Source organism: Coloeus monedula (assembly GCF_965178545.1).
Source record: "Coloeus monedula genome assembly, chromosome: 2".
In the NCBI taxonomy this organism is placed as follows: Eukaryota; Metazoa; Chordata; class Aves; order Passeriformes; family Corvidae; genus Coloeus; species Coloeus monedula.
The window spans coordinates 22,620,440-22,637,238 of record NC_138782.1 but is presented as its reverse complement, the minus strand read 5'-3'; the positions used below and the strand labels follow the sequence as shown (position 1 = coordinate 22,637,238).

Below are 16,799 nucleotides of genomic sequence, written 5' to 3'. Positions count from 1 at the left end.
TATAGTTACCATCCACCAGTACATATGAATCTATAACTATATTATTATATATATTATATACAATTTTAACCTAAATTCTGTTAATGAAGTTCTCATTTATTGAAGTGTATCATGATTTGGTTCACTTGTGGTTCGAGTATTTGGCTATATTCCTTGTCAAGCATTAAGTTTTTCTAACCATTGTTTCACTGCTTTGGAATTTTTTCCTGTAAGTAAATACATGTACTGTACATATGATTAAAGCCATTGTGTGCATTTAAAAAAATACTGTTAGTATGATGTTTGATCACTGTAATTGCATATGTTAAAAAAAGAATAGTGTATCTTTTACTGTTTAGATAGTTGTATCAGGTTGGGGAGGGTGATTTTCTAAAGGGTCCTAACAAAAGGCATAACACAACTCCTATAAAAGGCCGGTGTCTTGAGTCTCTTGCCTGTGCTATTGCCAAGATAAGAAGCTAGTAAGGCAGTTAGTGTTCAAAGAGAATACAAAATGTGAGGCCATGGATTGACATTTCAAGAAGAAATACTTTGATCAGTGTCTTTGCCATGCCCATATAAAGGAAGAGGCTAGAATAAGTGATTTTCTGGGAAAAATTAGGAGATTTAAATAAACTGGCAATGAAAGAGAATTTACAAGTGTTAGAAAAGAGTGACTGTGATGGAGAAAACTAATGGGATAGAAATAAGAGTGGGAGATGAAGATGAAGTATCCAGAGCAGCTTTAAGTGTGTTAAGAGGTTTTAAACGGTAGGTAGCTGTTAAAAGTTGGGAAAACTGCTCTAACTGAAGCAGCAAAAGAATCACTGCTTAGGGCATTGGAAACTAAGCAGTGCAGATGCAGTGACTGAAATTACCTTTTCTGTTACTAATTTAAACGTTTCTAGTGAATGTGCTGAAATGCCATTAAACAGCTGTGAATGTGGGAGGGCTGATAGAATAGATAACATGAGAACTGTGAATGTCTTAGGCATGTTGGGTTGAAATTTGCCCCCACTTCCCCAGTAAACATGCCCAGCTGACACCATCATGGCCCGGTTTCTGAGAGATTTTTTTTAAGAGATGGTTTATTTAATTTGTGAAGAAAAAGCAACACAATGTTTATCACCAAAATGTATTTTTTGAAGGTATTGATGACTACACATATTCCAGTGGTGATGTGAAAGCTTTAAAGTCCAATAGGAAAAAATACAGTGGGAAGACCCCACATCTTCTGCTAATGTTGTTACCCTCCTACAGACTTGAGTCGCAACAGCCCAGTCGGCGGAAGAAGCGTGCTCTAGATGCTGCCTATTGTTTTAGGTAACTATGCCTCCACATCCAATACTCTTACACAGTCCTGCCAGCCTGAGAGGTGTCATGCAGTTGTTTATCATGTTTCTTTACAGTTGGCATTTATACAGAACACAGACCCTCATTCTCAGACCCAGGGGGTCTGTGTGCAGCAGGTCTCTGCCTGGTGGTCTCCAATCCCACAGAGACAGGGACAGATTGCTGTGACCTTCGACAGCAGAAGCTCAGTTCCATCTGGGATGATTCCCAGATGCATTAGCCCCATAGTTAGAGCCAAATTAACACCTTCACTTTGCTCACCTACTCAGAGTCTCCTCTGTAGGACCTGGAGAAAAACACTTGACTAATCCTCCAGGGAAGCCGTTAGCTTTGTATGAGCAAGTCCTGCCATGTCTAAGCATCCAGTTTCAGTTACAGAACAAGCTACAATTTATTGGATTGAGTTGAGAACTTTTGTGACTCAGACTTGCCTGCCTGTGAAGGATCATTCAGGGAGCAAGCAACTGGATTATCTTTATTCCCTATGTTGTCTTTGTTATGACCGATGTGTTTGTATTTTGTTTCCCAGGAATGTGCAGGATAATTGCTGTCTGCGTCCACTTTATATTGACTTCAAGAGGGATCTTGGCTGGAAATGGATTCATGAACCTAAAGGATACCATGCTAATTTCTGTGCAGGAGCCTGCCCCTATTTATGGAGCTCAGATACGCAGCACAGCAGAGTAAGTAACGGATTCACTCATTTTCAGCAACTGCAGGTTGAGCTATGTTTCTGGGACTGATATCAGCACCAATGCCCAAAGTCAGCCTCAAACTCTTAAGGATGAAATGTGGGCCTATAGAGGAAGTCACACATGGCCTCAGGCTAGTATTGAAGCAGGAGAAATGTACTGACCCCAGAGATTTCCCTTTTTTGTGTGTGTTCATTGATATGAACACATGGTTGGATTAAATTCTTTTTGTGAGCATGTAGCCTTTGGAAGTGGCCTGGAAAAGGCTTTCATTGTAGAGCATGAGTGGAAGATGGCACAATGAGTTTGGTCAGCAAAGGCACTGAGGGAGGCACTTTCAGAGTAACAAAAGGGCTGTGGGGTACCACCTGGTCATCACCTACTTTTATGACCTGCCATTTCAAGGCTGGCACCTGCCATGCTGAACTTCATGGAAATATACTGATAGATGTCTTTTTTTTACTTCAAAAGATATATTCTTTCTTATACTTTGAAAATTTATATGTGAAGGAGAGACTTTGTGTCTGGGACGTTGAAGAACCAAGTCATAGTTGTCTGAGATGGGACTTCTTATTTTAGGGATTAGATGTGGTATTTTAGCCAACTGCCTTAGGATGAGTAGTATTCTGCTGTGAAGTGCTAATTTCCTCTCAACTATCAATAAGGATGTCTAGACAGTAAATGCAAGAGACAGACATTTGCATCACAGTTGTCATAAAGTAAGAATTTCACCCTCAGGTCCATATGAAGAATGATGTCTCCCCTTTTTCAAGCCTCACTTAAAATACCAGATCAATGTCAGCCAGCAGGGAAAACTCTTCTGTGTCCAAGGGACAGCTTGAGTTCCTTTTGGTTGGTGAAACCATGATACCATGTTCTTCCTGAGCTTACAGACCCCTTTATAGCTGTCACTGGCTGTGACATTGTACTGTTAGCAATGTCAGCAGGCAGAGGTATAAATAAGGTGAGTATGTTTCTGTGCTGGTGTGGAGTAACAGTGTACACGTTTTGGAACAGCACTTGTTTTTAAAGGAAAGAGGAAGAGTAACTGTCATGGTCACAAATATGTGGTTTGGATAAATGCCCAAGGAGCCAGAAGTTGCCTAATAAAGTAGTTAGTGTTGCTGTCCTGAACAGATCTTCTGTCTCTCTAAGCTGCAAATGTTGTGTGGAAGTTCTAGGAAAAGGTCACTTGGTGTTTGGCTAAGGCATTAATGGCATCCGCAGGAGCACCTATGCATCATCAGTGGCTAACCCTACATACTTCCCTTGCAGAGAACCATGCATAGGAATCCAAGGTGACATTGGTGATAACTTCTCTGCAGCTGGTTCTCACCAGGAGTACCTGCACCTTGAGTCCTGGTGCTTGCAGGGTGGCATTAATGGACTTAATTAATGTAGCCAGAGGGTAAAAGAAGGGGAGTGCCTATGATCTGAAGAGGTCCCTTTTCTCTTTGGTCCCTTGTAAATCCAAAATCCTGTAAACAGGAAATGACAACCTGAAGAAACAGATAAAAAGCTTTCCATTTGCTCTGTATTCATAAATAAAATGTGCCTGTTGATTCAAATGGCAACAGTTTAGAGGCAGATTCCAGGTATGTACCAGCTTTGAGGTTTAAGACTGTATAGACAAAACCTTAGGAAATTCAGGCATATTGTGAATGCCAGACTGAAGAGGAAAAGCATAAAAAACCCCTAAAATCTAGGAATCTTCATACTGCTTTCAATAGGCATTCTCTCAGGTGCTGTGGGAGGAAGTGATGCAGAAAGCAGTTTGTTTGTTAGAGGTAGCTGCTTTAATCTGTCTGTTTTTGTTTCTCCTCCTAGGTACTCAGCTTGTATAACACCATAAATCCAGAAGCTTCTGCCTCTCCATGCTGTGTGTCCCAGGATTTGGAACCCCTCACCATCCTCTATTACATTGGAAAAACACCCAAAATCGAACAGCTGTCCAACATGATTGTAAAGTCTTGCAAGTGCAGCTAGAGGATATCCCTGAAACAGCATGACGTGTGTTTATTAAAAAAAACAAAAATAACCAAGGAAAAAAAGAAAGAGAGAGCGGGAAGGAAAGGAAGAAAAATAAAAACCCAGGTTCATCAGTGTTAAAAGAAAAAAAAAAGAAGAAAAAAAAAGCGGTACTAGTCTGAACTGTTTGAAAGTTTGTTTTGTTTTTTCTTTTTAAACTGGCATCTGAAGCAAAACATTGAAGGCTTTTTCCTACATTTCACCTACACATAGTGTGAGATAGACAAGAAGCAAAGTTAAAGAAAAAAGAAACCTTTTAAAAAATAAACACTGGAAGAAATTTGTTAGTGTTACTATGTGAAAGGAAAAAAACAGGAAAATCCCATGAAGTGGAGTTGCTGTATGTGTCCCATGCCTTACTTGATCTCTCTGTATTGTTACGCAATAAGCATCCTACCCATTCCTCTTAGCTGTAGAGTTAACAGTGCGTTATTTATTTGTGTGTAAAAACTATCAAATGAACATTTCTGTATTGCCATTGGAAAAACGAAAACCAGCCAATGTGGACAAAGTGGAGACCAAATAAGCTGCCAGAAATACATATAAAGCCTAAAGGAACACAAGCTCAAAAGAATCAGAAAAGTAATGGTTAGTTTAGTTCGATTAAAACAGAAATCAGTTATTACATTATTGACAAACTCTGCCTTTAAAATACCTTATTTTTCATGCCAGCTGCCTAGAGAGACTTCTTGTAAGGTCTCAAACCCTTGTTTTAAATACTGAATAATTTACTAATAAAGGACACTCTGTTTCAGTCTCAAAGACAAGTCTATAAGATTTTTTTTTTTTTACTGTAAATGATTTAAAATTTCAGTTTAGTAAACCAGTGAAATATTTAACATGTACTGGTCTAATCTTCAGACCTTAATATGTTGCTGTATAGCTATGCTATGGGATTTTTTTGTTCTTTTGGTATATGTAACCATACCTAGAGCATTACAATAGGTGGGTAGTAGAAGCCAGCTTAATTGGAAACATATCTGTAGATCTCTATTTGTAAACTATTAAAAAATTACGTACTTTATGTGTAATGTGTAAATTTTCACCATATTTTTGTACTCTGTAATACTGTCAGCTCTCATGACTTTGAATTTGAATTTGGGGCTCTTTTTGATCACTCAGAATCATGTGTTTCCCTCTAGCTGGCCAGTATGAGTAGAGTCCCTATATTTTGACTTGCACTACAAATACATGTTTTATAATAATTGCTATACATGTGCTTTGTATATTGTTCATCATTATGACATAAGCTACCTGACTCCATTTGTTTTTCTGTTTTATAAAAAGGGATGGATTCAAGCAATCTTTCCACCCTCCCCCCCCCCCCCCCCCCATCCCCTCCTTCTCCAGTTGTCCCCGTTTATAACACTTGGATCGCGATGCGGTTCGGATTTCTGGGCCTTTTCTTTTCGGCTGTAGACATTCAAACAGATGGGCAGGGAGCAAGGTGTTGAGTGAAGAGATGTCCCAGCCTGGCTGAGGCAAGGCAAACCCTTGAAGAGAATGACATTCACCACTGTGCAGGAGGCTGTAGGGAGCGTCGGCCGCGCCATGCCCCGCACGGGGCAGGAGCGGGATCGGAGCGCACTCGGATGTGTCGGCCTGGCACGCGGGAACCCGGTCCTGCAGCTCCTGTGGGGCTGCTCCTGCTCCTGCTGCAGCTCACAGAGGTTTGCCTTTGACTTCTGCAGTGGCTCAGCAGGCCCCTTTAGGCTGTTGGGGTGTGTGTAAGGATTGGCAGGATCAGACCCTTGAGTTTTTGCAAGTTTACCAATTCTTTTCTCAATTGAGTTCATGTTAAAGCTTCTTTTAAAAAAACAAGGAACATGGGGGTCCTAGGGTTTTGTTGCTGTTGTTATACGTTTTCATATTATAGAGGGAGTAAAAAGAAAAAAATCACATCACATACTTCATTTAAAAAAAAGCCCCAACCTAAATTTTAAAAAAAAAAATCATGAAGAAGCAACAATCATTTCTTTTCACATGATGGATGCTTCTGCAGAGCAAAGCTGGAAACCTGCAATACAAGCATTCTGCTTGGATGAGAAGGACACTTTCTGCCATTGTCCTGAGCGGTGTTGGGAGAACACTCCTGAGCTTGGTGTTGTCAGCTCCAGTTTTAAGAAGTGCAGTTTCTTTGGCTTCAGCAGAACACTGACGCAAAACTGAGGTGCCGTGGTGGCTCGCACCTGCAGCTTCTCAGGGCTTCTGTGGAGCCTGTGCTTACTGCCTAGATGGGAGCATAGCCCTAGAGATGATCTAATCCCACCCACTGGCTCAGCTCAGAGGAGGAGGTATATTAGACTTCTGATTTATTTAGTGAGCTGAGGGGACCAGGTGAAAAATCTGTCCTGCTAACACTTGCTTGAGCCAGACTTAACTCCAGTGAGAAGATGCACTGAACTCAGCGAAACTCCTCAGGGTAATACATACTCTGGATTTTGCTGTATAATGACAGCGAAATTAGTTTTATCAGGCTCAGTATGAGAGCTGTATTTTTGTTGGATGGGAGAGAAGACAAGGGTGAGCACATTTTACAAAACTTAAAAATGTTTTTGCAGTTCTCTGATATAGGAATGCAGCTCAAAACCAGTTTTGAAAAAGTGGAATAGGAGATAGCATAGTTGTCCAACTATACTCACTGTGCCCTGGATGCAGCTGAAAATTTGGACTTGGATTTGGAGTTCTTCTCTAAGCATAAAACACTACTTCTGTAAGTCATGGCCCAAGATTGATTTTTTTTTGTAAACTTCTAGTGTTCCTCAAAATGCACTGATAATATTTTAAATTCTCTATTATAATGCTCCTACAATTTTTTTTTTTCTTGTTCATTAGGCATGTATTTCCCTTCAACTACCAAGGGTGTTAGGCCAGATCCTACAATATGCAGAACTCATGGGTGAAATTCCCCTCTACAGAGTGGGGTAATGTGAGTCCTAAGCACCGCTCAGGTCTGATGTAAGAACCCCTCAAATGATCTTTAGATGGGTCTGCAACAGGTCAAGTGCTTTGTGCTACAGGGCCTTATTTTGGCAAGGTGATTGCCACTGTCTGAGCAAAGTACCTGAGAACTGACGGGAAATGTTCAGCATCTTGAAAGATCAGACCCAAGGGGCTGACTGGGGCTGAGGGGGAATCACAGCACTTAGCTGGGTGGGGTAGGACAGCACTTCTTATGTGTTTAGCATTAATACAACTGTATGGTTGGCATGGTTTAAAGGAGAAAAAAAAAGGAACTTAAAGGACAGCTGTGTTGTACTTTGGTGATTGATTACTCTGTATTTTAACACATTGTATGTCTGTTTTTGTGGTGCTCTAGTGGTAAATAAATTATTTCAATTATATGCTGGTGTTGCTTTCATATGACAGTGTTGTTCTGGCACAGGCAATTCCTCAGCTCTGGAATGTTAAAGTCTTTGCAGTTTAATTCCTGTGAAGCCTGATTTGGTGTGGGGTTTTGGCATGTGTGACCTTGATGTGGTCCAGCACAGGCTGAGGTGAAGAACATCCATCCAGGGTGAGGGTGGATCACATCTGCTGTGGGAATTGCTCTCTCCTCAGCCACTGTAGTGGATGTCTTGGTCTGTAGACAAGAAGGAGCTTCTGGTTACCTGCTCTGGGCAGCAGCGCTGTCCTCTGTGTGTGCAGGACAGGGACTGCCCCGGGCAGGAGCTCTGTCCTTCACTAGAACCATCCTGTCAGGCTGGTTGCTGCTGGCACCAGTTTTTGGGGCTTTCCTCTCTGGTAGAGGATCTCAAATTAGTTTCTTCCTCATTTCTGTAGTGCTGTGGCAGGTGAGAAGGTGTTCTGTGTGATGTGTTTTCTGATGCCTGTACACTGTGATCCCACACCACCGCATCCCAGGAGAGCACAGTGAGACTGTTGCGTCTGTGTGTTGTACAGAGCAGCCCACGATGAGATGAGATGGGTGAGAGGCAATGAACCCAAGTTGGAACATGGCAAATTCTGGCTTCATAAAAGGAAAATATTTTTGCAGTAGAGGTGGCCAAGCCATGGAATGGGTTGTCCAGAGAGGCCATGACATCTCTATCCTTGGAGATGCTTGAAACTGTCTGGGCAAGGTTGCAGCCTGCTCCTCCGACTGTGCCTGCTCTGAGCAGGAGGTTGGGCTGGAGACCTCATAGACCCCTGCCCACCCCCATGTATCCACAAACAGTTGTGGTCCAACACAACCACTGTTTTTGTCATGGGCTAAAGGAGCTCAAGAAGCACTGGTGCTCAACTGCCTCAGTTGTATCAGTTTACCAGGAGCAGCCATGTGGCACATGGAAATGGTTTTTTCGACAGAAAATAGGATTCCCTAGTTTGTTGTCTATTTCTATGCACTCTGCAATATGCAATTGCATTATCTAAGCAAATAAGAATTAAGGAGCTTGGAATTGCAGCTTTTCTTTATCGGGCTCTTAAATAAATAAAACTGATGGGAGAAAGGACTACAGGATTGAATCATTCCTTTTAAAGTTGATAAAATTATATATGAAAATGCTTCCAGACCAGGGACTGATGAGGAGACTGGGGACTGCTCTTCCTGGTGCCTTCTCTGGCATCTAAGGAGTGCATAGCATTTCTTGGCATGAATGAAAGAGCATGTTTATGCCAGATTGTTTAGGGTTATTGTGATAAATAATAACAAATGGACTCTGTGGTCTGTCAATATGTTTAAGAATGTAAGTTGGGATGAGCATTAAAAACAGTCTTAGGGGCGATTTCACCACAGTTATGCTCCAGCCTTAATTGATTTCAGTGAGTTTATACAGGCTTAAAACTATGGCCCTTCAAAATTTTCCAGATGCCAATTTTTATTCTATCTATTTTTAGCTACCCAGCTATGTTCTTTGACGTGAATGTAATCTGCCAGCCTCCTTCTTACCCAAAGAAGCCCTCACACTGCCTTGAGGTGAGAATACTTTGCAGCCCTGTCTGCTGTATTCATGAAATCACTGAAGAACAGGAGGGTTTGAGGGGGAATGCTGATTGGAAATTCTAGATGAGAAAGTAGTCATGGTGTCTGTAACTAAAGAGGAACAAAGTGGAGGGAACACAGTGTGCTAAAAGATATTTTATAGCATGGGGCTGAAAAGATGGAAGATGTCCCATGATAATGAGATTTATGCAGAGTATTTTGATGCTGGTCTTGTCTTCCTTTTGTTAACACAGCCTCTCCAGACTGTATCAGTGAAGCCCTTGCTCTGCTTGAATCAAACTGTGGTTAATAAATGTGGAATATTCAATATAGGAAAAAACCCAAACCATGTAAATGTCTTGAAAACCATTTCTTAGGCCAAAATCTGCCTCTTAGTTCAGACAGAACAGATTCTATGAGGAGCCATGAGTTCTGGAAGAAAATAAACCAAGAGGTTATGTAATTATATGTGGTTATAAAGTAGATGTGAAGTAATGTAGTTGGCTTGTCAGTGGGTATGGGTGTAACAGTAATTTCTTCATCTGTATAAAAATAAAATTAAATGGAACAGAAAGCTGATGAGAACTTCCAATCAAATTTGATATGCTCATTTAATGAAGTAACTTGCTGGAATCTAATACACAACCCCTGGGGTATAAACCTTTCTCCAACCATATGGTGGTCCAAGAAACAAATATTTCCTATAAATGGTGTGTTTTAGTGCCAAACCAAGATGATGGCAGGAGGAAGGGTCAGCGATCATTGATCTTTGGGTCTCAGCACTTGTTTGCACATACTATAGGCATACTATATATTTGCACATACATTTGCATACTATAGGCAGGTCCTGATTTAATGATTCACAAACTCATTCCAGAAATATTTGCTACAAGAAAGGGAACAAGGAAGACAAAAATGGCAAATGGGGACCAGAGTCTCTTTGTGTTCAGTGAAGTGCACCATGAGCTCTCACATACCATTTGATCCAGCTAATTAGAGATGGATGCAACCAAAATGTTAACATGAGAGTACACATTTTACTAAAGTCAAAAATCAAGTGGTTGGGACTCTGAAGTAGTGTTCAAACCTGAACCAATTTATGAAATTCAGTTAGGTTCAATCTCTGCAACTGGTTTGTAACCAAACCTTAATCATCCAAGCTGTTGCTGGGGCTTTTAAGGCTTTGAGTTTAATATGTCCAAAGTTCTTGCACCTGAGCTGCTCTGAGCGTGCCAGATGCAATTCTCACAGCCAAGTCTTCTATTTTTTCTCCTGAGCACAAAGGCACATAAATATAATTGCCACTCATAAGAATGACAGTTGGAAACAGTCAGAATGTCCCTGTGCATCAAGGTGTTTCCCAGAGAGCCCAGAGTATTATGGGTCACCTCATTCTTCAGGGATTTAAGGACCAACATGATGGGACTGTGTGATGGTTTTTTGCCATCTGATGGAACCCACATGAAATGAATTGATGGCTTCATTCCAGTTCCTAGTGTAAACTTGTTGGCAGTCTCCAAGGATATGCAGACTAATTTCATCCATCAAAAGCAGAAAATATCTTTATCTGGAAAAAAAGGTCTTTTTTTTTTTTTCCCCTTTGGAAAAATGTAAATACAAGACAAAATATGCAGCAGTTCATGGGCAAGTTATGCATTCCTCTGCAGTGTGTAACCTGTTCTCAAAGAGGTGGTCTGGATCAATTTGTGAACATTTGGGAAGGAAAGCTGCATTTGGAGATACTCTGAAATATATTGTTTCCTCTTCTTCTTCTACGAAACCCTCAATTACAAAGAAAAAAAAAAAAGAAGCAAAAAAAAGCCAGAAGACTGCAAATAAGCAAATGAACTGACATTTTCACTGTGCTACCCAGCTATGATGTATAACACAGAAGGTGAATCACTGCAGATCCCAAGTGTCAGATACAGCCAATTGATGTACACAAAGTTGGGTCACAGAAAGAGGAGCAGGAAAGATGAACGCAACAGAAGGTTTTTGTCAGCATAAGTATAGGCCCTACATAACTCCACAGGAAAACTGGACTAGTTTTTGTTGTACTTTTTGCTTTGGACTGCTTCCACAGCACAACAGGCCATTCCCATTTCTCATGCTTTAAGAAAAGGGGCGTCTTTAGGGAGGTAGGAATTTACCTAGGAATAACAGAAAGATAAATTTTGAGATCATTATCAGTCAGGAGACATAATTTAAATGAACTGTTAACAAGACCTAGCTAACTTTTCCTGTAGCTAAGCACCCCTAGCTGTTCTCCTGGCCCCTATCTCTTATTTTAGTGTTAAAAGTTCCTCCATAGCTTTGTGGTAACAGATGGTGTCTATCAAATAGTTGAAATCTCAGCAAGTATCCCAAGGAGTGAGGAGGAGATCTCAAGCATTAAACTCCCTGGTTTCTCTAGCTCCTGGTCCCTTGAAGCAGTGCTGTAGCACACCAGATGATCTGCAGGCTGTGCATAAAGCAGGACCTCAAATGCTCTCTCAACACTGGGCTATCCATGTAAATGCAAAAATACTCTGTTTTGATCTCCACAAGATACACACAGACTCATTCAAACTGCTCTCTCACTGATCAGACCTCCTCCCCCCCTGTAAGCAGTGTAGGAGGAATTGGTGAGTCTCACCCATGCCAGGGGAAATTTATCCTCAGGAGATGATTAATATGTGTATGCAAAAATATGTGCCATGGATTTCAGAGAGGAAAACCGCCTTGTCGTGGGTTTTAGCTACAGTAAATTTCTTCTCAGTAGCTGTTACAGTGCTGTGTTTTGGATTCAGAATGAGAATGGTGTTAATAACTCACTGATGCTTTGGGCTTTTTGACAAGTCTTGTTTATCCTAGGGCAAGGACTTTTCCCCCCTTGTCTCATGCTCTGCCAGCGAGGAGGTGAGGAAAGAAACTAGGAGGGAGCACAGCTGTGACGGGTAACCTGAACTGACCAAAGGGATATTCCACACCACAGAACATAATTCCCAGTATATAAACTGGGAGGAGTTGCCAGTCTGGGTTTGGGAAGGGGTTCTGGCATCGGTCAGCAGGTCATGAGCAATTGCATCGTGCATCACTTTTTTCCCCTTTTTATTGCCAGCATTATTATTTGCCATTATTACTGTATTTTACTCTATTTTCAATCATTAAACTGTTCTCATCTCAACATACAATTGTCACTTGGATTCTCCTCCCCATTCCACCAGGGCGAGGGGGGTTGAGCGAGCAGTCGTGTGGTCCCTCATCTCCAGCTGGGTTTACACCCACAACACCCATCCACACACTTGCTAGCAAGAATGTACACAGAGAAAAAGGAAAGAATCAAGTCATGCTTGATCCATTTCTGTGGATACATAGTTTAAAGTGGTGAATATAAATTTAAAGGCCTCTTTAAAATTTACATTGGGATGCAATGTTTATATTTTTTTTTCCTGTATTCATAAGCCTCTCCCTCTATTTGCTAAGTAACTTTGCACTTTCTGGACAGTTTCACTACATGTATTCTTAGCAGTCTTACTGTATGGCCCCAGGGAGGAAAAAAGGAAATTTCAGAGACTGATTCTCTTCTGGGTTACTCCATGATAGCAGTTTGGGTTTGTAACTTGCATTGCTGGATTCAGGAAATTACTTTTGGAGGCAACAGAGTTGAACTGACTGGTCTTATTCCCAGCTCTCTTACTCCAACTTTACTACAGCACAACTGTTTCAACAGGGGACAAAACAGGCTTAAAATATTTTTTCTAAGAATGTCAAGCTCAGTTTGCTACTTTACTAGAGCCTTCCCACAAAACACGTGTGTTTGTGAAGTGTTTGAACAACGATTGCCACAGTAGCCTGCAAGAAGGCATTTCTATTGCACATTTAAGCTTATATTTGAAATCTAGGAAGATGATGAACGTGGCACTATCCTAGAGAAGGAAATTGATCTTATTATCATTTAAATTGGTATATTTTGCAAGGTGTTGCAAGGTTTTTATCTCATCCAACAGTATTGAAAATAACATTCTCTAATGCTGGAATCAATTCTTGGGCTGTATTTATTGCATGGGTGTAATATATAACTATAGCCTGGGGAAAACTATCCTTTTCAGTGGCTTATAGTGCTCTCAAATAGTTTTCAGGCTGACCTTTTGATATTGGAATCCAGCCCAGAGATAAATTTGTCTACACAGTTTTATCAGACTTTGCTGAGATATCTTTGACTTCTGAGAGAACAGGTAAGTATATTTGCCTTACACTTTTCGATCAGAAAGGCTCTGCACACACAGCTCAGCTTGAGAGCAGAATTCAGCCATTTGAACTGTAGTTTGTTGGGGTCACAATCAGATTAGTATATCAGCCTTCATTTCAAACATGAAAGCAGGTTTCCAGTGTTCCTGACTGTAAAGAAATACATGAAACCACGAGCTGTGTTGAATTAAGACAGCAACATCTACTTGAGTCTGCAGAATAACCAAAGCAGACCATGGAGTGAAGTTTTGCTCTTTGTAGCTTTTCAATGGAGAATATGCTCTTTTCAGAGGAATGCTCTTTCCCCCATGCCTCTGGCATACAGGAACAACATCTCACAAGTGAAACGGTTGTCATCTTTTTTCTTTGGAATTCAAGAATGAAAATGTCTTTCAGGTTCTTGTTGAGAAAAAAAAAATGAGGCAAAAGAAATAGCTAATCATCTAAACTGTTTTCAGCCTTGACAATATTCTTTCCAGAAAAAAAGAAATAAAAGAATTTGCAGCATGAATTGGTCCACCTGTGTAAGTGTCCTAATGAGAAGCCTCTCCAGAAAGAGCCCTGCCCATTCCTATCTGTATGAAGAGGGCAAACACCTCAGTGCCAATACTCTCCACCAGCTAATGTAAAGGGATGACAGATCCCTTTTAAAACTGCTTTTAGTTGCACTTCTCTCTTGCAGCTGGGCCTTGATTCACTGCTGAGTGGTGGCAATTGACAAGAGAATAAAGCTGTGATGGCCCTTTGAAATAAGGTAGATGCAGAGAAGACAAACTGTGTTCAGACACGTCTTGATGTTCAACCACTGTCTGACCCAAGAGAAAATGTAAGCGTGAAGGAATCTCATTTAGCAAAAAATGACCACAAAGAACCAGAATCACACGCTGCATCTCCGGAGACAAACAGGCAGAAGGAGAAGGTTTTATACCAAAGACCTGCTTAGGAAAGTGGGAGAGCAGTGACTCTTTCTCTCAAGGCACTGCAAAAAATGATGACACATCCCTAGGCTGGCCAGGGACTGTGTGGGAGTAGCTTCATCACAGTCTAGTTTCAGCTTCCTCATGCACTTGGGTTGTTTGGTGGTATGTCTGTCTCTGAATCTTGATTTATTCCTTTGAAATCCTTTCAAGGGTAATCTGCCACAGAATGTGTTTGTATAAAGGGATGAAAGTAGCAAATATTCACATGAAAAATAAAGGTCAATCAGACACTCTTTATGTGAATCATCATTACACCCATACTTCCTGCTGGAATAATTAGGAGATTTGTTTAGAACACTGTGCTTCTTTTGATTTATTCCAAATCTGTTGTAAATTACTGACTAGAGATTACATGCTGAGCATCTTTGTACCAAAATAATTCTTAATCCATACCAAAAATTTTCAATTTGCTTTAAGGGAACTGCTTCCAGAGGCTAAAGGACAAATCTGTTTCTTCTGTCTCTTCATTCTGCAGCCTGAGTCCTGAAGTTTCTGTGTATCAATGCCATGAGCTCATGGTGTTGATTTTCTTGTATCTGATGTTGATATCTCTTGAAAAAGTGTATGACATTGAAGTTTGTCCATCAGTTTGCCACACAGACCATTGATAGCTAGGAGACACACGTGGGACTGAGTAAAATGGGTTGGCTTGAAGTGAAAAGTGAAAGAAACCTCCCAAATTTCTAATCTTGGAGCCAGTACCCCGAAGTGTTCTTTGGGATCACAGTCATCCCTCTGCAAGTCTGCTTCCAGAAACTAAACAGACCACTGAAGGTACCTTTCATGATCGAAACAGAACAGGAAGGCCAGAAAGCTCTTTAAATCTGTTTGTAGGCTTGGAATTCTAAATATATTCCTAAAAAAGGAATAGTTACATGAGTACAACTAATCATATGCAATGATCAAGTACAGCCAAATTCTTCTTGTCTCAAAAAAGCAAAAGAGACTTCTCTGCAGAACCCATAGTGAAAAGGGCTGGTTAAAATGGGGATGTCCCTAGAGGTGTTCAAGGCCAGGCTGGATGGGCCCAAGGCAACTTGATCTAGTGGGTGGCATCCCTGCCCATGGTGAAGTTGGAGTTCAACAATCTTTAAGGTTCCTGCCAAGCCAAGCCATTTTGTGATTCTATGATTAGCTCCCAGTAAATCATGAAGCTGACACTGCTGAATAGCCTCCGGATTTCCAGCATTCAATTAACATTTTATTTGTTTGATTAGTGTATTTTTGGGGGGTTCAAGATGAAATTTGGTGCATTCACTCAGCCTTCAAATCCAGCATTATTTAACTGCTTAAATGAGAAATACTGTGTTTTTATGTTACTGGTTTAATGCAGCAAGCAAGCAGAGATCAAAGTATCTTGAGAACTACATTTAATTATAATCACTGCCACAAATGCCAGAGCAAGATGTGGCTCTGTCATAAAAGAAAACACAGTAAAACAATATTATGCAGTTTACAAATTCCATCAAACCACTGTACAAATAAACAATGCTACTGAATCACACAACAAATCATCTTACAATTAGGCCACACAAGACCATCTGGTTTGCAAACCAGCCTACGAGCCAAAGAGGAAAACTTTGAAGATAAATATTGCCATATGTGGAAGCCCAGGAAAAATATTACTTACTAGCACGGAGCATCATTTTGAAATGTAATTCTCCGTGGGAATTGAAGATTTCTTACTGAGGCTAATATGTTTTGCAAGAAACCTCACAAAATGGAAGCATAAGGTATTACAGATAGGCCCAGAGACTGCAAAGGAATGAAAGCCCTTTTAAAGCAGCTGGATTTAGCCTGTCTGCTGCTTGAGTACCTAAGTTAAATTGGAAGTTGTAACATTTTGTCTGTCCAGGACATTTGTCTAGTTGCATAAGGGAAACATCCTGTTCTTTCTCAGTCAAAGTGTACTGATAATGGTAAAAAGTAGAATTTGGTCTACATGAGCTTTGAATGGCTAAAGTAGCATTATTTTACCACTCCTTATTATACTGATAATCAGAGATTCTTAGCATTCTGATGGAACAGTTTTGCAAAACTCAAGGTCTAAGGATCAAGATTTACCAAAGCAAACAGATATTTGGAAAGTCTGTCTTCGAGTCACATAATGGTTGTGCAGTTCAGGAGACTGAAATTCAGCATTCTTTAAAAAAACCAAGGCACTGTAAGACACCTAAAACCAGATAGCAACAATCAATAAAGATGTCTAAAATCTCTCAAAGATGTTGGCAAAGAAACATGTTTTTTCTAAAGTCAGAGGTAAGTTCCTCCTTAATATTGGTGATTCAGGGTCAGGTTCTGGAACATAATGGTCAGTAAAGGAGAGTATTAAAAAAGAAGCAAATCATAAAAACCAGAAAATCAACATCAGCCACTTATCCTTCTGAACAAATTTTGATTAAAACAAAAAATGCAGAAGTGTTTCATTTGTTTGAAATTTACAATCTCTGTGCTGTTCTGCCAGTTTGTTCCCAATTTGTTTTGCTTTATCCCATGAAAGACTGTGAACATGTGAAAAGGGTTTATCTTTCATGCTCTGAAACAAATAAATGAAAAAAAAAAAGTTGAAACATTAAAAGGGATAGTTCAGGACATTTATAGAATGATAAAATA

At 40.4% G+C, this 16,799-nt stretch overlaps 1 protein-coding gene across 1 annotated transcript in view; it reads left to right on the top strand.

Moving 5' to 3' along the window:
- The window catches only part of TGFB2 (transforming growth factor beta 2), a 60,905-nt gene extending 53,703 nt beyond the window's left edge, over nt 1-7,202 (top strand). Inside the window, exons 5-7 of the mRNA XM_082302453.1 lie at nt 1,128-1,302; nt 1,862-2,015; nt 3,852-7,202. Of these exons, the coding sequence (XP_082158579.1) occupies nt 1,128-1,302; nt 1,862-2,015; nt 3,852-4,010 (488 nt within the window). The 3' untranslated portion in view covers nt 4,011-7,202. The remainder of the gene's footprint in view (nt 1-1,127; nt 1,303-1,861; nt 2,016-3,851) is intronic.
- The last annotated feature ends 9,597 nt before the right edge of the window (nt 7,203-16,799 follow it).